At 43.3% G+C, this 21023-nt stretch overlaps 2 protein-coding genes across 6 annotated transcripts in view; both read left to right on the top strand.

Moving 5' to 3' along the window:
• Positions 1–5105: 5105 nt before the first annotated feature.
• Positions 5106–12171, top strand: THG1L (tRNA-histidine guanylyltransferase 1 like). Of its 2 annotated transcripts, XM_037152269.2 has the most exons (6): positions 5106–5323; positions 6149–6325; positions 7071–7240; positions 8016–8104; positions 9495–9602; positions 10669–12171. In XM_037152269.2, the coding sequence occupies exons 1-6, from the start codon at positions 5133–5135 to the stop codon at positions 10828–10830; spliced, it is 897 nt and encodes a 298-aa protein (XP_037008164.1). In that variant the 5' UTR covers positions 5106–5132; the 3' UTR covers positions 10831–12171. The 2 variants fall into 2 exon arrangements, with proteins under 2 accessions (XP_037008164.1, XP_037008165.1); XM_037152270.2 differs by lacking the exon at positions 5106–5323 and having other exon boundaries at positions 6259–6321; positions 7162–7240.
• A 1679-nt stretch (positions 12172–13850) lies between these two features.
• LSM11 (LSM11, U7 small nuclear RNA associated) overlaps positions 13851–21023 on the top strand; it is a 29694-nt gene continuing 22521 nt past the window's right edge. For all 4 annotated transcript variants that reach the window (XM_037152260.2, XM_037152259.2, XM_037152258.2 and 1 more), the window contains exons 1-2: positions 13851–14305; positions 19245–19384. In XM_037152260.2, coding sequence (XP_037008155.2) covers positions 13864–14305; positions 19245–19384 — 582 coding nt within the window. In that variant the 5' untranslated portion in view covers positions 13851–13863. The remainder of the gene's footprint in view (positions 14306–19244; positions 19385–21023) is intronic.

Below are 21023 nucleotides of genomic sequence, written 5' to 3'. Positions count from 1 at the left end.
ATTCACCAGTAAAGAAAATCATCTGTGTGTGGACTTTCCTTTGTAGGAAGATTTTTTAATATCTAAATTAAATAATTTAATGTCTTTGATAAAGGTCTATTCAGATTTAATATTTCTCCTTGAGTCAATTTTATCATTTCTGTCTACAAATTTGCCCATTTCAACAGTTGTCAAATTGTTGGCATGAGGTTGTTTAGAATATTCCTTTATAATCCTTTCGATTTGAGTAGGGTTCGGAATGTTTCCTCTTTCATTCTTAATTTTGGTAATTTGTATCTTTCCCCCCTTTTTCTTAGTCATTTTACTAAAATTTCATCAACTGCACAGATCTTTTCAAAAAGCCAACTATCAGTTTCCTGTCTTTGTTTTGTTGATTTTTAAAAGTTGAGTCTGCTATGGTCTCTGAATTTGAATTAGGAAATAACTTTTCCAAAGCAAATTACTCAAAAATGTATAGATTTTTCTTTTAACTTTTTTTCCTTAAAAATGAGTAACAGCATAAATAGAAAAGCAGCTCACATTCCAGATTCCGCTTTAATATGGATAGAAGGCAGATTCCTTCTTCAATAAACTGGCCAAGCCATCGGAAAAAAAATTGAAATATATCTGCCTGTATAAATGTCACTACCAACCTATGGCACATTCAGGGCCAAATTATAATGGGGCTCTCACTATGTAGCCTTGTAAATAAGTCTGGGTTGGGTATGTGGTGAACAGGGTGCTGTCTCTGTATCAATAGTAATGCCCACGTTATTTCAAGATCTCTTAATGCCTTTCCTTTTCTAAAAAGGATTAAAGCTTTTTGTGATTTAGGACCTCAACACATTTTCTTGTCTTTTTTCATCTGTCTCTTCCTTTTAATCAGCACTGTGTATGGGAATATCGAAGTAGACACTCAGTTGGCTGGCTGCCTCCAGGTGGCCTTCACTTTCATCTGCCCTTCACACCATCAGATTAATTTCCCATCTCGTTGTGGGTCTTCATGCCGCTCAATCTACCTTGCATATATTACTCACATTCCTGAATTTATCCAAAATGTCAGGTTCATCTCATCTGTATGAATTACTTTTTGATCCAACTCCATCCCAATAATAAACAAGATGTTGATTTTCCTGTTGTTCGGAAGTTATACCGAAGGCCCCATACTGAGATGGTAAGATGTGAAGTAGCCCACTTCTAAGTTCAAAGAACCCCTACAAGTTTAAGCCCTGAAAGACTTGTGTTAAAAAGGCTAGAACCAGATCTGTTTTGTAAATCACCTTTCTATCCTGAGGTGATACAGGCTCGAATAGGGCTGAGGGAGAAAGTTGCCCGCCTTGGGGGAGCACGGTCCTCTTGACCAGCATTTGAATACTAACACTGATACATTTTACTGACTGGGAAGGTATGGGATCTGCTCAAGATTCTTTATGGGAATTGCTAACCAGCAGGAGAGGAGGACATGAGAGAGCAGTTATTAGGGAAAATGAAGTTATTTATCTTTACCCCAATGAATTGAGATTTCTAAAAACCCAGTTTCATACACAAAAAAGGACTTTATTGTCATAATTTCTCAACTAATATTTGTTGATTGCTTCCCACGTGTCCGGCACTGTTCTAGGCATAGGGGATACAGCTTTGGAAAACACTGAGGTTCCTGCCCTCCTGGAGCTTGTAGGAGTCTAGGAGTACTGCTGGCTCCAGGCAGGTGCTCAGTGTCCTCAGAGATATTTTTCCCCATCTCTCAGATTTTTATCCTTTGCTGTATAGGCCTAACTCATGGGCAGACTGGTCCCTCTTGAAGGCAATGTGGCCAGCGGTGTAGCAATCCTAATAGGAAGAGAGACTGTTTTTCCTGGCCATTCCAGCAGAGTAACCAGATGGTGTCATTGACCTAGCTGGGACCGGTGCATGTCTCTGAGCACACTGTCCAAGTCTAGGTTACAGGTGAGGCCACCAAAAGTATTTGTGCAAATGTTCAATTCAAAGAGCACAAGCAGGGGCTGAAACCCAATTCGGGAATACTTACCAATCCTTTGACTGGTGCACTACTACACCTGCTGGAGAGGGGCCCTTTTTGTAATTCACACTGAGGCACTGTAGACACTAAGTGGTCTGGTCGAGTGCTCACATCAGAGCAAAGGTTAGATGGTGTTATCCTCATATGAACCAGATGACTGGAGGGTGGGGAAAGGACAACTGGGGTGCCATTGCCAGAAGACAGGACAAGGGGTCCCGGGCAGGCAGAACTACAACTTCAAAACCATGACAGAACAGGCAGTCCATTCCTGGAAGCAATACTGTATATTACTTCCAGCCAGAAATTTGATTAGGGTGATTCAGAGTGGGGAAGGAGACTTTAGAGACAAATTAGTCGTTCTTCTTCCCCCAACCATGAATTTCATTTACATAATGCAGCTCTTAGTACAAATGAAATGAGTCAGCAGCAGGGAAGACAAATTGAAATATGACTTCCATACCAAAGGCAATTACTTTTCTTTCTGTCAGCCTCAGTGAGTAAGTGATCTCCTAAGTAATAGAAATTTTTTGAAAACAGAGGTCAGCATCCAGTTAGGTCATAAATATCTGTTGTGTGCAGGATCTTTTTAATCGTGTAAAATACATATAACATACAATTGAGCATCTTAACCATTTTTTAATGGTTTTGTAAACCATTATTCATTTGTATTCATTTTAGAGAGGAAGGGGAGAGACAGAGAGAAACATTGATTTGTCCACTTATTCATGCATTCATTGGTTGCTTCTTGTATGTGTCCTGACCAGGGATTGAATCCACAACTTTGGTTCATCAAAGCAATATGCTAACCAACTGAGCTACTTGGCTGGGGACTACCATTTTCACCATTTTAAGTGTACAGTTCAGTAGTGTAAAGTGCATTCGTGTTGAGCAACCAATCTCTAGAACTTTTTTGATCTTTTCCAAAATTGAAATTCTATACCCATTAAACAACAATTCAGCTTTCCCCACTCCCATTAGTCCATAACAGCCAACATTCTATTTTGTTTCTCTATGAATCTGATTACTCTAAGCACCTCTTTGAGTATGCAGAGTCATTTGGTTTTGTCTTTTTATAACAAGCATTGTTATCTGCTCCCCACTGCCTGGCCCCAGAATAGGCCAGGCTCACTACTAAAGGGACATGGAGCAGGAGGCCCTGGGTCTGCCCTTTTTCTCTGCCCCCACTCCAACAACCTGGAATGGAGGTGGGAAGTATGGACTGGTTCTGAGATCCTCTGGATCAGCCCCCTCTTTTCAAGGCTTAATTCCCATCCCATTGAGGAGTGGGCCAGGCCGTGGGTGAGTCAGAGGCCTCCTTATGTAGGAGGCCTTACATATGTTCCATTTATGTAATTGGCCTTTAACCTGGTGGTGGAAAGTCTTCTCTCTTCCTGCTTGGCATGGTGTCTGGTTGTCCTGAGGCTATTCTTGGAATCAGCAGGATCTTCCTTCCATCCCTTGAAGAGGAGTAGCCTTGCTCTCTTTGGCTCTTCCAGTTCTGTCTCCAAACCCTCTTCAGCAGGATGACTTCACAGGCAACTCCCAGCTCCTCCCTCCTCCTGTAACCTCTGAGCTCCTTCCTGTGGGAGTGGTGGTGGTGGTCTTTTCCAGGCCTGGAAGGCTAGGGAGAACCGCAGCAAGTTACCCCTATTCTTTTCTCAGCACATTCCATTGCTGCTCCTTCTCATCTATTGGCTTAGATGGCTCCAGAAAAATCCAGCTGTGACATAGTCAGTGGTCTCTACATTCACATATATCCTCAAACTTGAAGGGATCAGGAGAGATGACATCTATCAGAATCTTTCAGTGACTCTCTTGGTGCCCTCCGACAATGGCAGCTCCAGGAAAACTCTGCAGCATCCCAGCTGGCAAGTGAGGAAGCCATCCTCTCTTCTTGCATCCCCTTGAAGGCTCTACCCACTGCCACTACTTGTCCTGGGTGTGGGGTGGGTGCGCAAGGCAGGCGGTAGAAAAGGGACATGTGGGGAGGGAAGGAAGTAATATCTGGTTGCTCTGACATATATATGTACATATATGCTTACATATAATATGTACTTATGTGTATCATTATATATCTGTATCTCTCCTTGGATGGTGTGTAAGAAACAGGAAATAGTTTACTTAACTCCCTAAAGTAGGGAGTTAAGAGTTAGCAAGACACTTTCTACCATATATCCTTTTATATTGTTTGAATAATATTTTAAGGATAAAACCAATAACATAAGTAATGAATCCAAGAGATTTATAAATCATAAAGCATAATATATAATAGTTTTTATTGTTACTATTGCATTGCCTGCCCGTGACAACAATAAATAAAACACTGGGTCTTGGATTATTTAATTGTGAAAATGTTGACCAAATTAATTTAGAGTCTATTTTCTTTGAATATTTAATGACATTTGAAAATACTCAAGGTGAGTGGAAAAAATATAAAAAATTGTATGTGTATTACAGGTTTGTGTGGTCCCTGTGTAAAACACACCACAAAGAGAAAAGAGACTGGAAGGAAGCTTCAACAACTTTGACATGGAGAGGGGAGATGAATGAAGTATTAATTATGCTTTTTTGTATATCTTACATTTTCTTTTTTTAAAATAACACTCATTTCATGTTTTACATTTGGCAGGGGGGGGGGTGGAGAAAAGGGAAGGGAGGGAGAGAGAAACATCAGTGTGCAGAGAGAAATACGTGGATCCATTGCTTCTCTCGTGTCCGCAACCGGGGACCTGGCTCACGACCCTGGAATGTGCCCTGATTGGGAATCCAACCAGCGACCTTTCGGTTTAGTCTCTCGCTCAATTCACTGAGCCACACCAGTCAGGGCTGTGTATTTTACGTTTTCTACAACAAATTAGTAAATTCTATTTTGAAAGAAAAAAGTAAAATTTCAGACTTGGAAATTTTTTTTAAACTTCATCACAATGACTTGTTGTAAGATAGGAGAAAAGCCACAACCGCGGGTCGTGGGAAGGGGAACATTGGAACCCTCCTTCCAGGCTCGGAAGTGGATTAAGGACTACAAGGAGAGGCGAGAAATATGCCGACCTCCTCTAAGGCTAGAGAGGCCACGAAGGGACGAAGGAACTTCCGGGGGCGGACTCTCTGGTCTGATTGGGGGGGGGGGCGGGGAATGTGGGCGGCTTGCACTGTGAAGGTTCGCGATTGCTGGGCTTCCACTTATGTTACATTGAAGCGGTGCCTGAAATTGGGAGTGATCATGGCAAAGAGCAAGTTTGAGTACGTGCGGGAATTCGAGACGGACGACACCTGCCTGCCCCACTGCTGGGTAGTGGTGCGGCTGGACGGCAGGAATTTCCATCGGTGAGTGAGCGCGGCTCCGGGCCGCTCGGCCCGCCGACGCTTCCGGGGAAATCCGACCGGGAGGCGGGCCCAGATTCCTGGTCACCGGAGTAACGCAGCAACCAATGAGCGCGCGGCATTGAGCATCATTCTAGGTGCTGCCTATGACATGCTTGGACGTGAGCTGGTCTGGGTGTTAAAGGCGACAAGGTGTCCCGCTGGTTAGAAGCGGGCTGGGGTACTTGTGAGCAGAAATTTGGTGGCAAGGGCCTTGTGGAAAAAGTCACTTTCGTGCAGGTACTTCAGCTCTTCAGCCGGTTGCTCTGCTGTTTCGTTTGAGCGCTGACTGTTCAGAGGCCCACTTAGGCCTTGCTGTGGGCAACACTTGACAGTATGTTCTTGTTTCATTTTCAGTAGCAAGACACATGGACTGGGCTCAGGAGGAAAAAAAGTAAAAAAAGGCACAAGTGTAATAAATGCGGGAGTATAGTTTTTGAAAAACCGCTATTTTAATAATGATTATTTTAATAAACACTTATTGAACACTTCTAAGAAGCCAGGCATAATTACATTTGTTATCTTCCCTTAATCATCGGGACAATTCTATAAAGTAAATATTCTCTATTCCTATTTTATAGAAAAGGGAGTTGAGATTTAACAATTACATTCCCTTTTCTTAGCTGGTCAGGACAAGAAAAACCTGAATTCTTAAAGTGATGGATTAGGTCGTGGCTGGTGGAATGTTTGGACTCGAGGTACCTTCCTCTTTGAACAGCTCCTTTGATCTGACATGTCAATGATTAGCTCTCCTGCATCCACGCCCTTTTCTCTTTCCCTCTCGCGAAGGTTTTCTGAGAAGCACAACTTTGCCAAACCTAATGACAGCCGTGCCCTCCACCTAATGACCAAATGTGCCCAGACGGTAATGGAAGAACTGGAGGACATTGTGATAGCCTATGGACAGAGTGACGAGTACAGCTTTGTGTTCAAGAGGAAAAGCAATTGGTTTAAGAGAAGAGCCAGGTAATGCCATAGCCCAGCTCCTTCAGAATCTGTCCTGTCAGCTTCTGGTTTCTGCCTATCTCAAACTCAGACTCAGATGATGCCTGCGGTGTTTTCAATGGCACAGTGATTCTGTATTCCTGTTTGGACTGTTGTACTTTGGTCTGGCGTCTGAGCATTCCATATCCCTCTGTATCTGATTCTCTCTGCACCATTCCCCACCACCTCAGATTCTGGACTGATTCGGCATTGAACATTAAGACCAGAGAAATAGACCATGGAATATGATATTATGATTCATAGGTTGGCTTTAGCCAGTGACAGTCTACACAGGTATTGCAGTATTGCTTAAACTTTTAATAAAGGAGGATTTCAGACAAAACAGACAAATCTTGTATTTGAGTATTTTCAACTCTTACAGGAAATAAATCACATAATAAATTGGTATTTTTTATAACAATGATTTCTCTCCTTTCAAGATTTAGAAAAAAATACCTCTTGAACCATAAATTTACATTATATTGTACAGAGGAAAAAATTCATGTTAGTAAATTTTTTATAGGACTAAGGGGAGAGGCAGGCTACATTTCAAATATATAACTAAAATATTAAAGCAGTTTTTCTTGGTCCCTCATATTTTATCTGTACGTTTGCTGGCCAGTCTGTGTAATCTCTCTGTTGCACCCACAGGCCCTATCAGGGTGTTGAGTTAATGTCGTGTCTTTTCTCCTTTCTTGCTCCACCCACTGTGCCTTACACTCACAAGTAAGTTTATGACTCACGTGGCCTCCCAGTTCGCCTCCAGCTTCGTGTTTTATTGGCCGGATTACTTTGAGGACCAGCCCCTTCTGTATCCCCCGGGCTTTGATGGAAGAGTTGTGCTGTATCCTAACAATCAGACCTTAAAGGACTACCTCAGCTGGCGGCAGGCGGATTGTAAGTGAAAGGAATTGAACAGATGCAATTAAATCACCAATTCCAGACTCAAGAGGTGGTAATCTGGCACAAGTTTGGCTCGCATGTATTTTTGTTTGGAATGAAATATTTAAAAATTTTTAAAATTAGTTGAAAGTAATTGAAAAAATTGTAAGATTTCAGGTAAATACTATTTCCACCTTTTTTTTAAATTGGAAGATCTGGCAGTAGTAGGTTTGTCTATATTCCACTTGCTATTGGACAGAACCTCTGCAGTGGCTGCTGCCTTTACACACACACACACACACACACACACACACACACACACAGGAGTCTGTGTGCCACAGTCTCCACCAGTCCCTGTTCTCTCTTGGGGTGGGTGGCAGGTCACCTACTCTGGGGGTTTGAGATGTGACTCCTGTCCTACATGACAATGTTGAAATATTTGTGAGACTTTCTCATTTGGTGTATCTTGATTTTGCCAGAAGAACTGGAAAAGAGGTGGGAACAGTGTAAATCCCATAACCTGGAAGGTATACCTAAGCTTAGTGCACAAGTGAACAGGTTTGTGTAAAGTGTGACAGAATAAAAAGTCTTAGGAAATAAGTGCGTTTCTGGTTGCCCACTTCCCCCCGTGTTTCCTGTGTATGGTCTTGGGGAGGTCAGTAAATCTCTCTGAGATTTCTTTCCTTTAAAAAGGATAGTGGTGCGGCTCTTGTATTTTTGAAGCATGAATATTGAGTAAAGATCATATATGTATATATGTATAAACAGTGCTACTTTATTCTCTTGACAGGTCACATCAATAATCTTTATAATACAGTTTTCTGGGCACTCGTACAGCAGTCTGGATTAACACCAGTACAAGCCCAAGAGAGATTACAGGTATAAAAGTCTTATTGTATTAATGCTTAACTGTAGTCTCTCCCATGATATTTTGCATTCTTTTAAATCTCTCTCTGTAGCTTTGAAAATCAGACTAGCGGCAGCTCTGCTGCTTGCTTGTTCTGGGGTGCTCTGTGAGTTACTTCTCCTCCCTGAGCCTCAGTGTCCTGCTCTGGAAGATGGAAGCAGTGACACTGGCCCTGCATTCCCACGCGGTAGCGCTTGGCCGGAGCTGAGCCTTGACTGCCCTCTTTAGACAGGGCATGTGCGCTTCTTTTTCTGCCAGTCCCTCCTGACCTCTCCTCTCATGGCCAGGACCTGCTGGGCACCTGCAGTTTCTCAGGTCTCTGACCCCGACGCATGGTAAAGCGTCTAGGCTCTGGGAGTAAAGTAGTCGTACTCGTCATGTTCCTGTTTGATTTAATCCCCTCTGACTTAGTTTTTTAGAGGTAAAATGTACAGATTAATAGTTCCAGCCCCATAGGTTACGGTGAGAATTAAACGATGTGATGCATATAAAACACATAGGACAGTGCAAAGCACATTGTAAGCACTTAGTGAACACTGGCTTTTGTTATTAGATGACAGTGCGACTTGTAGTATAATAACTCTGAAATGAAATGATGAATTGTAACCGCTCTTACTATGGTGTCTGGTCCTTTATAATTAGTAAATGATGATGAAGATTTATATACAGGGTCTGGCACAAATAACACCCCCTTTTTATTACAAAATCATAAGCATATGATTATGTAACATAACATTATCACACTCAGGCACACTACACGACATTTTAGGTGAAATGTTCTAATTAAAAGTATAAATTACTACACCCATATTATTACCTGCCAACCACACTCCAGCAGGCGTCATTTCTGCTGTGTAGCAGTAATAGGAATGCTAATAGGTCTGTCCATCTTGGAAGAGCCGAGTTTGGATTTTGATTCTTCTTAGAGGAATAAGAGCAACCTATAGTCTTGGGCAATTTGTGTAAACTCTCTAAGCTCCAGAGTCCTCATTTCTAATACAGAGATGGTTATGCGGGTCAAATAAGAAAATAAAGTGTCTAGTACAGAATAGGTATCTCACTGTTCCTGTCCCCATCACGTCCTGAGTTGTGAAGCCACTGTCTGCTACAGAAGAGATTTTTTTTTTACATTCAATATTATTCTGTATTAGTTTTAGGAATATAGCATAGTGCTCAGCCAGCAAGAATTTTTTGAATTTATACATCCAAAGATTGGAACTGCTCTTAAAACGCAAATTCTTAAGTATCAAAAGATGTTCGGTAAAACACTTCCAGTTAGGCAGTTTAAGTAGAGGTGGAGTGGTACGCTTGGGGCGGAGATGAGACATACAGAGCTTTGTATATCTGCTTTTATTTTCCCAGGGAACTCTTGCAGCAGACAAGAACGAGATTTTGTTTTCTGAATTCAGCATCAACTACAATAACGAGCCACCGGTGTGTAGGAAAGGGACCGTGTTGATATGGCAAAAGGTAACACCCTGAGAAAGATGGGGGTCGGGGGAAGAGTCTGTGCCCATCCCGAGTTTGTCTTCCCTGCTGCCTGTGTGCTGCTGTGACTGCAGGTGCTAACACGAGTTAGATGCTTCCCAAAACAAGAAGCTGTAGATGACTATTTCAGTGTGGGGTTTTTTGGTCCAGGTTCACTATATCAGTTTGTCAGTGAAATTTGTGACCTTGAATCTCTCTTGTAAGTAGAATCACAGAATTTTAGACCTGTGACACTTATTTTTCTGGGTCATAATCTCTCCTCAAATCAAATAAAACCCTGTTAAAGGATTACAGTGCAGGTATAAGGAGTGTTGCATTCATAACACATTTCAATAATGTTTTCTCCTACACTGGATAATACCACTAAATATCCATACATCCTGTAATAGGGCGCCTGTAATGGGAGGTCCTAAGAGATGTTGATGTTGATGTGAGGGTTCTGATACTTGCAGAATACTCATGAGATTCCCCAGACATTCATACTTACCTTAATGTTCCATAATGAGTCTGTACATTTACCTAAATCCTTCATTCCACCAGTATTTTCCCTCCGTGACCAGCTCCTGGCCACATGATTTTCTCTAAATGTATTTCCTTCCATCCAAAGTAGTTTTTCTGAAATGAATGTTTTCAAGTATTAAGGGGAACCTTGGGAGCTAGTCAGTCATTCCACTAGCAACTTCAGCTCTTTTACTCGTTTTTTTAAAGCACATTTGTTCTTTGGAGACTTCTTAATGCAGGTGGGAAAACAAAACTACCATTAATTCTATAGTTATTTTAAAAAATTTTATAGTTACTGCTCACAAGGAATAAGAAATCTCTGTTCCTAAGATGTTCTTTTAGAATATAGCAACATAACTCTTTCTAGAAGTATTTTTAATTATAAAGAAATTCATGTATGTCAGGATATATGTGTATTTGTGTATCTCTGATAAATATATGTATGTCAAAGTATATAAAGTAAGTAAGCAAACCTCCCTCACATCTCCCCCTTCTCTCCCAAGCCCACTCTTGAGTTCATAGTGTCAATATTCTAACTTACCTGTAGGTGGGAGAAGTCACGACCAAAGAAGTTAAGCTGCCCACGGAAATGGAAGGGAAAAAGGTGGCAGTGACGCGAACCAGGACTAAGCCAGTGCCCTTGCACTGCGATATCATCGGGGATGCTTTCTGGAAGGAGCACCCAGAGATCCTAGATGAAGACAGCTGACCCTTTGCTTTACTGTTCTGCTGTGCTTAACCAGGACGGCCCCCCAAGTCTTCTGGCCTTAGGTGGCCCTAGTATCCCTACCACCCAGAACAGTGTCCCAGGCGTGACATGACTCTGGCTGGGAGGGGAGCAGGGAGGGAAGGCATGGATGGGGCGAGGGGTTTTGTTCTTTAAGTGGAACATCTTTTCTGCAGTGTTAGAACATGGTTCCTTTGGTAGAAGTGCATTTTTTTAAAAAATCATGGTACTATTTTTATAAAGTGAGAACTATTTTATGCCTTGCGAAATGAATCATTTTTAGATTATGGCACAAGACTTACAAAAACCTGCCAGGCTCTTTCCACCTATGATTCAAGTCGAACCCAAAATTTACTGTGGCACACTTGTTCTTAACTAGAGAATCCAGTGACCTTAAATCTCACCTTTCCCACCCATCTGCTTGGCATTCATCGTTGGCAGACCGGGAGGTGAATGTAGGCCAATGCCTGCAGGCTCTCTCTGAATTCAGGAATTCCAAAGAAAACTTGGCTTGGTGTCAGTCTCCAAGTTGGCAACCTTGGTTGAAATAAATGAGTAGTTTGGATGTCCTTCTTAGACAGTCTATAGATCGATTTTGTGGAGTTAATCAGCATGACCGTTGTCTTGCCAGGGGCATTGTTTGCAAGGTCACTTATGTCTTTCTAAGAAGAGTCATATGTATATTTGAGAAAAAATGTGTGAGAATGAATGAACTGGCAGGGAGAAACATTCATTCCATGTCCTTTAGATACTTGTTTTTAAAGTCACCTTGTCACCTGTTGGACTTCGTTAAAAAGATTCTGAGGTCACTTTTGTATCATCAGAACAATGACATTTGAATTGGAGAGCAGAGGGGTCAACACTCCCCTCCAGGTTACCCAGGGCAGGTGTCACTGGAGTGCCAACATCTCCACCTGGTGCTCGCCAGTGGAGGTGGCATGGGTGAGGTGCCCAGGAAGTTGCCGCAGTAATTTCATGCTGCCCAGCTGTTGGCCTCCGAACAGGGGAGATAGTGGGGACAGGTGGTGGGAGAACTCACATTGCCTCTTGTCCTTGTTTCATATTGTAGAGGGAAGAAGTTAATTTGGCTTTATTGAGAACTAAGACAGCTCATGTCCCAGTGCCTGGTCTTGCATTGCAGAATTTACAGCCAAGAAGAACATGTATTTTTGAAAGAGCAACGGCTGGTCTCACGCCTCACCAGTTGATGCCCCATCTGTCCACACCATGTTTTCCTTTCCTGTTCTTACTCCACAGGAACAGATCTGGTTCATGTTTAGCAATTGATAAAATCTGTGTGAGAATAAAGGTTTCAGCTCCCTAGGCCTAATTTTTCATTTATTTTTCTCACACAGTATATCTGAGTCCCACTTGTGTGTGTGTGTGTGTCTTCATAAGCCAGAACATACATATCTTTCATCATAGCAATGGTTCACAGGTTTCTGGGTGCACAAAGGTGCTTGGGATGCTTGTTTAAAATGATGACTCCATATTTCCCCATGAAGATTGGGGGTTCCATAATTTGCTTTTTAACTCTAAAGGGTCCTGATGCCTATGGTCGTTGATACACCACATTCTGGGCCACAAGGTATACTGTAAGTGAAATAAGGCAATAAATAATGTAGCTCTTGACTAACAAAAGGGGTAAGTAAATTTTTAGTACTTCATATCAAAACATATAGGCATTAAAGTATGAGTTTTCAAGACAAAGCCATCCAAAGAAATGTGCTTTCAGTGGATGCTGTGCAATACTACAAAGGCTGATAATTGGTTTTGTCACAAGGTTTGGGGACAAACACTTGTTGCTTGAATTGCCAGCAGTTTGCAGCTTTGGGTTTTGTTTTGGCAGAGGGTTTTTGAGCAAATGAATATTCTGGGCTTAATACTCATGCCATAACTAAATCTATAGTGCTATTATTGCTTGATGGTTTTTGTTATTTTGTGTGTGTATTCCAATGTATAGTGCAGTTTATAATCATTTTCATCTTGCTCTTTTAGGATAGAGAATAGTATTTTCTTGGGCTTCCTTTCCAAATCTAAAGAACTAAGATACACAAAAGGAGCTGGTGTAGAGTCAATACTAGTTGATAGTTTTGAGGAGTGGTGGCAATTAGATTTTTGTGGCTCATAGGTAACTGGAGCATCTTATCTCTGCTGGATGAGGGGGGTAATTAATACCTGGGCCTTTAGAGAAGACTATCATTTTAATATTAAAAAATGTTTTGCTGAGCAGAGAGTATAAAGTACAACCAGTCTTGTAAATCCTTCATCCTGTGTTCCAAGACCAGGATCATTTTTTCTTCAGTTGCTCAGCAATGCTTAGAAAATCAGTGATGCTAATGATTTTTCTTTAATACTAAGATTTGTTAGTGCAAATTACTTTTTAAATAGGATGTAGGAAATGGAGGACTGGAATCCGCCCCCTCTTCATTATTTCATTGTGCACTTAACCAATATTAGCTAACATTCATGGAGCATTTACGCACTCTGCACTGTATCTTCCCTGTTAGGGCAATTCTAGGACGTAGCAACTATTAGTCATATTGAGGATAAGAATGTGAAGACCCGGCGAAGCTAAGTAATTTGTGTCTAGGGAGGCTTAACGGCATCGGTACTTAGCATGAAAGCAAATTGGGACATTTCTAGCCTTCTTCCTGCCAGCTCAAGCTAGGAGTAAATAGCAGTCCCAGCGAAGAGAGACACGCCCGGAGAGTTAACACACTGGTCCCGGACTCGACCCCAGGGAATCTGGAGTATTAACGAACACGCCAAGTGATACACAGATGGGGAAATATAGCATTGAAACATTAATCCGTCACCCCCGCGCTCAGGACATACGGAGCCCTGACAAGCCGCAGCTGCGCGCCACGCCCCTGGGGTAGCTGACCGCGGACAGGTGCTGCCCTCCCGCGGTCGCGCCGGCGCAGTGCGACCTCGCTCCGCGGCTGCGCAGTACCGCCCTCTGGCGGCCCGGCTCCTTCTTCCCATCGGCCTCAGCTTGCGGGCCTTTCAAACATGGAGGAGCGGGAGCGGGGGGCGAGGTCGCCTGGCGCCGGGAGCCCGGCGCGCCCGCCCAGCCCGCGGTTGGATGTCAACTCGGACAGCTTCGACCCGCTGCTGGCCCTGTACTCTCCCCGCCTGCCTCCCATCCCCTATCCCAACGCGCCCTGCTTCAACAACGTGGCCGCGTACGAGACCTTCCTCAGGACAGGGTCCCGGGGCGGCGGGCGCGGGCGGGCGCGGGGCGCAGACCCAGCCTCAGGGGCCTCCGCCGCCGCTCGACCCTCCAGCAGGACCCGCCGCCGGGCAGACGCCCCCGCCCCGGACCCCGAGCGCATCGAGCGCCTCCGCCGCCTCATGGTGGTCAAGAAGGAAGGGGACGAGGCCGACCGGGATAGCCGCCGGCCTCCGGGCCGGAGCAGGAAGGCACCGCGCAACGTGCTCACGCGAATGCCATGTGAGTCCGGCGGGCGCAGACGAGGGACTGGCTGGCTGTCCGTGAGGTGGCGGCCGAAGGGGCACTTGTGGGACGATGGGGGCTTGGCGTACTAGGTAGGGTCTGTACTTATTAGGGGGAGGGTCTCGTGAAGGTTTGCAGAGGTAGTCAGCGACTGTTGAGGAGGGCGGTTGTACTTGCTTGAATACTGTGGGAAATGGGAGCGGTCGTCCAGAATGATGAAGAGTCGGCACCAGCCCTGAGGCAGAGTAGGAAAAGCTGGAGAGGGGATCGGGAGCAATGGGGAGGGTCTGCGTGCGTAATGGGTGTCGGTCTGCAAAGGTGGTGGGGTGATAGGGAACTTACAGAGAGCTTCTGCAGGAATGGGGGGGGCGGGTCTGGAGAAGTGGAGCCCGGAAACCATAGGAAGGGCTTGCATAGGTGTCGGGCGGTTTGGGGGACCACAGACGGAGGAGGTGGTGCACAGCCAGCATTAGGGGAGTGAGCGTTTGGTCAGTGGGGTGTGGGGACGATGGGAGGGAGTGTGGGGAGATCTGTTCAGATGGCGCAGGGGACAGAACCTCAACCCCTGCACGTTAAGTGACGGCTCATTCCTCGGTGCTGTACGTAGGAGAAGGGTCGCAGGCTCTCGATGTGCACCTTTTCGCTTTGCCAGATCTTAAGTGCTAGAATGCAGCAGGCACAAATGCCACTAAAACACAGACACTGTTTTACAGCTCTTGTAGCCTCCTAATAGATCCTTAGAGCAAAGCTGTAAACAGCAGAGGTTGCTAATGTGTGAATTAGGTCTTGTATGAACGGAATAAAAACAGCCCAGGGTTATATCTTTAGTTATCTGGCGAGCAGTTCTGACATCTGCCGGGTGAGTGCAATGACCTCCTTAGCCATTCAGAGCATCTGTATCCTGATAGCTGAATTGTGACATTATTAGATCCCTGCCTTCCTAATAGAGGGTTGTGCTAGTAAGCAAGGCTATATTTGGTCTTATTCCTAGAAATGTGTTTATTTATCCTGAAAAGCTGTGTGCTGTTGGGGGTGCCTCTGTCAGGCGATTCACCTTGCCAGAGCATCCTTGCCCAAGCTTAGGGTTCACCCCAGATTGCTTGTCCCACAGTAACACAAAGATGGGGGGCGAGCATCCCATTCCTAAAGTAAAAGCAGTTTGGAGGACCTGGTTTTGCCTCTGCTTTTTGCCACATCAGGTCTTTGAAATGCGCCCCAGGTCTCAGAATGTAACATTCCTTTCCATTTTGCCAGTTATTGCTTTGCTACTAAGATTGTCAAGGAAAAGAAATATTTCTATGTGGTGGGTGGCTTTAGCTTTACCTGGGGAGCACCTTTGCTATAGTGTTCTGGCACAGTGTGAAGCCCAGCTTTGTTGATTTACCACTTTAAAATATATGCCTGGAATCAAGGCCTCAGTTTGCTCTGAAAATTTTAGTCATGCCACTGGAACCAGTAGTGTGTATGAGGGAGATGGGTAGGCATCACAAAGAGTTATGACCTTCAGAAAGCAAAAAAAAAAAAGCAAAAACAAAAACAGAAGCATGGATGGAGACTAGATTTATTCAAGAAAGAGTTTCTGTAAGGGTTAACTTTAGGTCTTCAAGGCAAGGAAGATCGTGATTCCAGATAACAGTAATTATTTGAAAATCAGGCTGTTGAGGTGTAAAATACTCAGCATATAGCAAAATACTCCCTTTTCATGTATTTTCACCACCACAATTAAGATACAGAACAATTCCATCACCCAGAAAGGTTCCTTATGCCCCTTTGTAAGCCAGGTGATAATTTTATTGCTGCTAATTGTAGCCACTATTATTGAGCACATACGCACTTGACATTTTGCTAAGCCTTTTAAATGCATTATGTCTCATTGTGCCCTTAGATACAGCTTCGTAGATGAAGAAACGGAGGTTCAGTTATTACCTTTTAGAGCCCAGGTCACACAGCTGGTTAGTTTGCAGCTGAGAATCCTGGGTTCGTCCAACCCCAGGGCCTCTGTGCTTACCCTGTGCGCTCATCTCAGGGGAGGGGGGAGAGGACGTCCGTCATTTTCCTGTCTCCTTGCATGCTCATTTTTGGTGTGTGGAGGGTGCTGCATGTGTGAAGCTGAGGGTTTGTGTCCAGAGCGGTGAGAGTGGAATTTAAGTCCAGAGAGGGACTTGTTGCTAGAATCCATGGAAGAGCCAGCCCGAAGGGTTTCCGTTAGACTTTATGATGATGGAGAATGGGAACCATGGAGTGTACTCTTAAGCAAAAGCACTTTCGGGGCGGATGTTTCTAGGAGCTAAGTTTCTGGTGGTAAAGCGCATTTGGGGGTGGAGAGGAACACAGGTCTGACTGCCTCTGTGTGAGCACCAGCTCCCCCACTGCTAGCTGTTTTAGTTCAGGTGAGTCACTTAGACTCTTCGGGGCTCCCGCTTCTTCATCTGCAATGTGAGGACCACAATAGACTCTGTTGTGGTGATGTTTAAATTAGTTAACACCTTTAAAGCATTTACAGCAATAATCTTCCTTAACATGCGGGAACATTCTTGGCGAATGTGAACTGTCCCTGGTCGACTGTTATCAAAGGCTCTGGTCAGGGTGCGTGTGCTCTGCCTCTGTTGATGGTTGGCTCAGCTGTTTACTAGGTAGGTGGGTGGGTGACTGAGCAAATTATTTCAACTTTCCTAAGCCTTGATTTCTTGATCTATGGACTGAGGGGAAATAAGGCTACGTATGTGTTAGTTGCGACAATTGAAGAAAATAATGGTACATAAAGTTAAACTTACCACAGGGTGTGGCCCATACTGAGGGCTTAGTAGTTGGTGATAATGATGGTGACACTGATGATGGTGATATGATTGGTTGTGAAGAAGAAAGATCTGAGTTATTGAGAATCTATTGTTTGAATTTGGTGATGGTCATGAGCAGGGAAAAGAGGAAGAGTGGAGCTTTAAAAAGTGACCTGGATTTGGGAGGGTGTGGCCCAAGCATGATGGCAATGGAAAGGGAGATTTAGAAGAAAGGTTTTCTGCAAAAAAGAGGCGCTTTTTTTTGCCTTTGTCATATTAAGTTTTTATTAGCTCATACCTATTTGGAGTTTGTCACAGAGGCTGCTGGAAAGAGGTTCAGAATGTGAAGCTCATTTTCGCCTTGGCAGGTTGCTCTGATAGGTGATGCTGGTGTTGTACCTTTGATCACAGAAGGGGAGAACTGCTTCCTGGAACTATACCTTATTACATTTTTTGAAGGAAAAAAAATCAAGGGAAAGACACAGATGTAAGAGATGAAAGAAAGACCTGAGTTTCCTATTGGTTTAATTAGAATAAGGGACTTGTTGAGCTACATGCTTGTCCTTCCTCTTTGATTTGGGGGTGTGCAGGGAGAAGCAGCGCCCCATTTTCTTCCAACTTAGAAACAGAATGGTCTTTCCCCTCTTTGTGGAAACACATGTGTAAGGGAGTGATGCGGGGGCAGTGTACATGTAAAGGCAAAGTGAGTAATCCAGGCACTGTGATCAGTTTCTGAGGAATTGAATTATGGAGATTTATTCCTGAATCTAGAAGCTAACTAGTCCTCTAACTTCATTTTATGAATCAGGAAACTTGGATTTGTAGAGAGAAAATTATTTACCAAGGTCACACTGAAAGTTGTTTACAATGTTGGATTCAACACAGTTTGTAACACATATCCAGACACATGTACATACACACACACACACATACATCAAAGGGTCAAAGAATTTTAGACTATTGCTAGAGGAAGGGTAGGTGATGAAGGTCAGACCAAGGTTCTCACGTTCCTTCCCAAGGCTGCTCTTTCTGCCACTCTGTATCATCTGTGCCTTCTTGCTGCATCTTCAGTCTGACATAAGCTCCTACTTCTCACCTTATGTCACTTCCTTCTAAGAGTATTTTCTTTTATTAATTTATCACTGCCATCATTTATAAGCCCATCCATGAGTGAAGAATGAGGTCAAGAAGAATGAGTTATCCAAACTGAACTGTGGAACTGTTGTTCTATTTTTGTGCCACTAGCAAGAAAACAGTCATTTTTTGTTTGTATACTTTCAATGGCAGTAACCTCCAAAGAATTGTGCCTTGCAAACTTGGGAGGGAGGGAAAGACTGAGACTATATGCATGAATGCGAGAGTGTGTGTGTGAGAGAGAGAATGTGTATGTGTGATTTTCTTTTGAGAGGTTGTATACATTATGTAGTATAGGCAGCAAATTGTGAAGGGTAAATTAACATGAGGTAATAAAAAACTTTATCTCCGTTCCCAAGCTCTGCAAAAAGAATCCGTAATTGTAAAAGCTGATAATATAATCCCAGCATTCTTATGCGTTGTCACACTGCTGTTTTTACATGCTGCTCATCAGCAATCTCATGGGAGCCAAATGTTCAGCAGGTGCCATTCCCCCAGAAAGGCTGGAATACAAGCAGGTCCATGACTACTAGTGTGAAGGTGATGTACGTTGAAACACTTCAGACATATGAACAAGATTTTCAGTGATTTGGAGGGCTCAAGCTGGATATGTGGTTTATGAGAATTACCCTAAAAAATGTTGTCTTAACTAAACACAGAATGAGAAGAATCTAGCTGCTGTGTACATTTAATGTGGTTTTGTTTTGTTTTGTTTTTGCCCAGAAAGGCTTTAAATGCTGATGCATCTTAGAATCATAGACTCTGGGATGTGCAGAAGGCGAAACTTTCGGATGATAGCCATTCACATGGTTTATCCACATTGTGGTGGAATCTGGTCTCATTCCAGTGTGTGTCGCCTGTAACAGCCATATTGCCCATTGGGCCTCTCTGTTCCCACAGTGTGGGAGGTTGCCACTGTATAGTGCTGCCTTGTGTTGCTGGAGGTGGATGGGTGGTCTAGGTCATTAGTTCTGGGAATGAGAGCAGATGTTCGTGCTATGCTGACTATTCTTCTCGTGTTTCAGTGCATGAAGGCAGCCCTCTGGGTGAACTCCATCGTTGTATCCGGGAAGGGGTGAAGGTGAATGTTCACATCCGCACTTTCAAGGGACTTCGGGGCGTCTGCACGGGCTTCCTCGTTGCATTTGACAAGTTCTGGAATATGGTAATTGAGCCTTCCTCAAGGGGCTGGAAGAACCTCTGGGGCATTAAATCTTTTATAAGTTTAAAGGTCCCGAGTAACCTTATTCAGCAAAACCTACAGAATAACTTCCCAGAAAAAACAGAATCTTTACACTCTCTTGGGAAGCAACAAAAAGGTTCTTTTTATTTTCTTTTTCTTAAGGCAGTGGCTTTTAGTTGGGTAACTTTACCCTTGTCTCCCTCCCAGGGACATTTGTCACTATCTGGGGACGTTTTTTTGATTGTCCCACTGTGGAATGACAGGGTGCTTCTGGCATCTAGTGGGTAGAGGCTGTGGATTTTGCTGCATGTCTTACAATGCAGACAGCACCCCAACAACAAAAATTTATCCAGTGCAGAATGTTTTTAATGCCAAAGTTGAGAAACCCAGCCTGAAGGAATAATGACTTACTTCAACTGTTTAGTAAATTTTACATTGATTTTCTATTAAAAATATTTATTGGCATCTCATTTTCGCTGGACATAATGCTAAGTGCAGAAGTTTCAGAAAGGAACCATCACTCTTCTGTTTTTGAAAAGATAGAAAAAATACAATAAAGATTACATTTTAAAAAAAGAAAGATAAGGTTAGAGGGAATGCAGACATATTGATAAGCAAGATACTTTGCATGGTGTTTGCTTATGAAGAAGTGTACACATGCCCCCAGCCTTCTAGAGGCTATTGTTCACTAGATATTGAAGAAGGGATATGTTATGTTGTAGCACAGTGTAATGTGAGGCAGGTAAACTAGGAGCCATCAGGGCTCCTAGTGTTTCTCTTCCTTATGGTCATCCGTCTCCAGCTTTTCTTTTCCCTGCGCTTTGTCTGCATCCATGCATTCCCCTGGATAATAATAGTAGTTGCTAATATTTAGTAAGCACCTATGTGCCAGATACTATAATAAGAACTTTACATATATTATTTCAGTGAATGAATTGTATATATGTTTCTGTTTCATTTCACAAATGAAGGGATTAGTCCAGATCACACTGTTAGTAAGTAGAAGTACTAGGACTTTATTTTAGTTCTTTCTGGCTTTTAAAACCATGTTTTCAACCATCATGGAATTAGAAAACCTGGATTTGAATCCTAACTTTACCACTTGGTAACTGTGTGACTTTAGGCAAGGTAATTTCTGAGGCTCAGTTTTCTTGCCTCTAAAATGTGAAGAAATATATTTTATTATTATAATTTTATTTTCGAAGGAAAAGGACTTAAGCAAACATATGTAATGACAGTGCTGGTACTCATGGTACTGTCAGCTTATGTTTGTATGGTGATTGACACTTTTCAAAGCAGTTGCTCACACAGGATCTCCTTTGATCCTGACAGCTGTCCTGTGTGGCTGATCTCTCAATAACAAGAATTCACCGGTAATTCATTGTGTAACTCTAGTCAGTCTCTCTTAATTGCTTCATAAAACTTAGAAACTGGAAAAGGAGAAGAAGCAATAGTGTAGTGTTTCTCAAAGTGTGTCTAAGGCTGTCCTGCAGCAGAGTCACCTAGGATTTCTGGTTAAAATAAAGTTTCTAGGTTTCATCCTGACCTACTGAACCTGAATCTCTAGGAGAGTAGTAGCCTTGGATTCATAGTCTAATAAACTTCCTAGAATTCATGCACA

Source organism: Artibeus jamaicensis, unplaced genomic scaffold (assembly GCF_021234435.1).
Source record: "Artibeus jamaicensis isolate MK-2021 breed Jamaican fruit bat unplaced genomic scaffold, CSHL_Jam_final contig_432, whole genome shotgun sequence".
NCBI classification, from domain to species: Eukaryota; Metazoa; Chordata; class Mammalia; order Chiroptera; family Phyllostomidae; genus Artibeus; species Artibeus jamaicensis.
The sequence above is the reverse complement of the archived record's forward strand: the minus strand, read 5'-3'. Positions and strand labels throughout refer to the sequence as shown.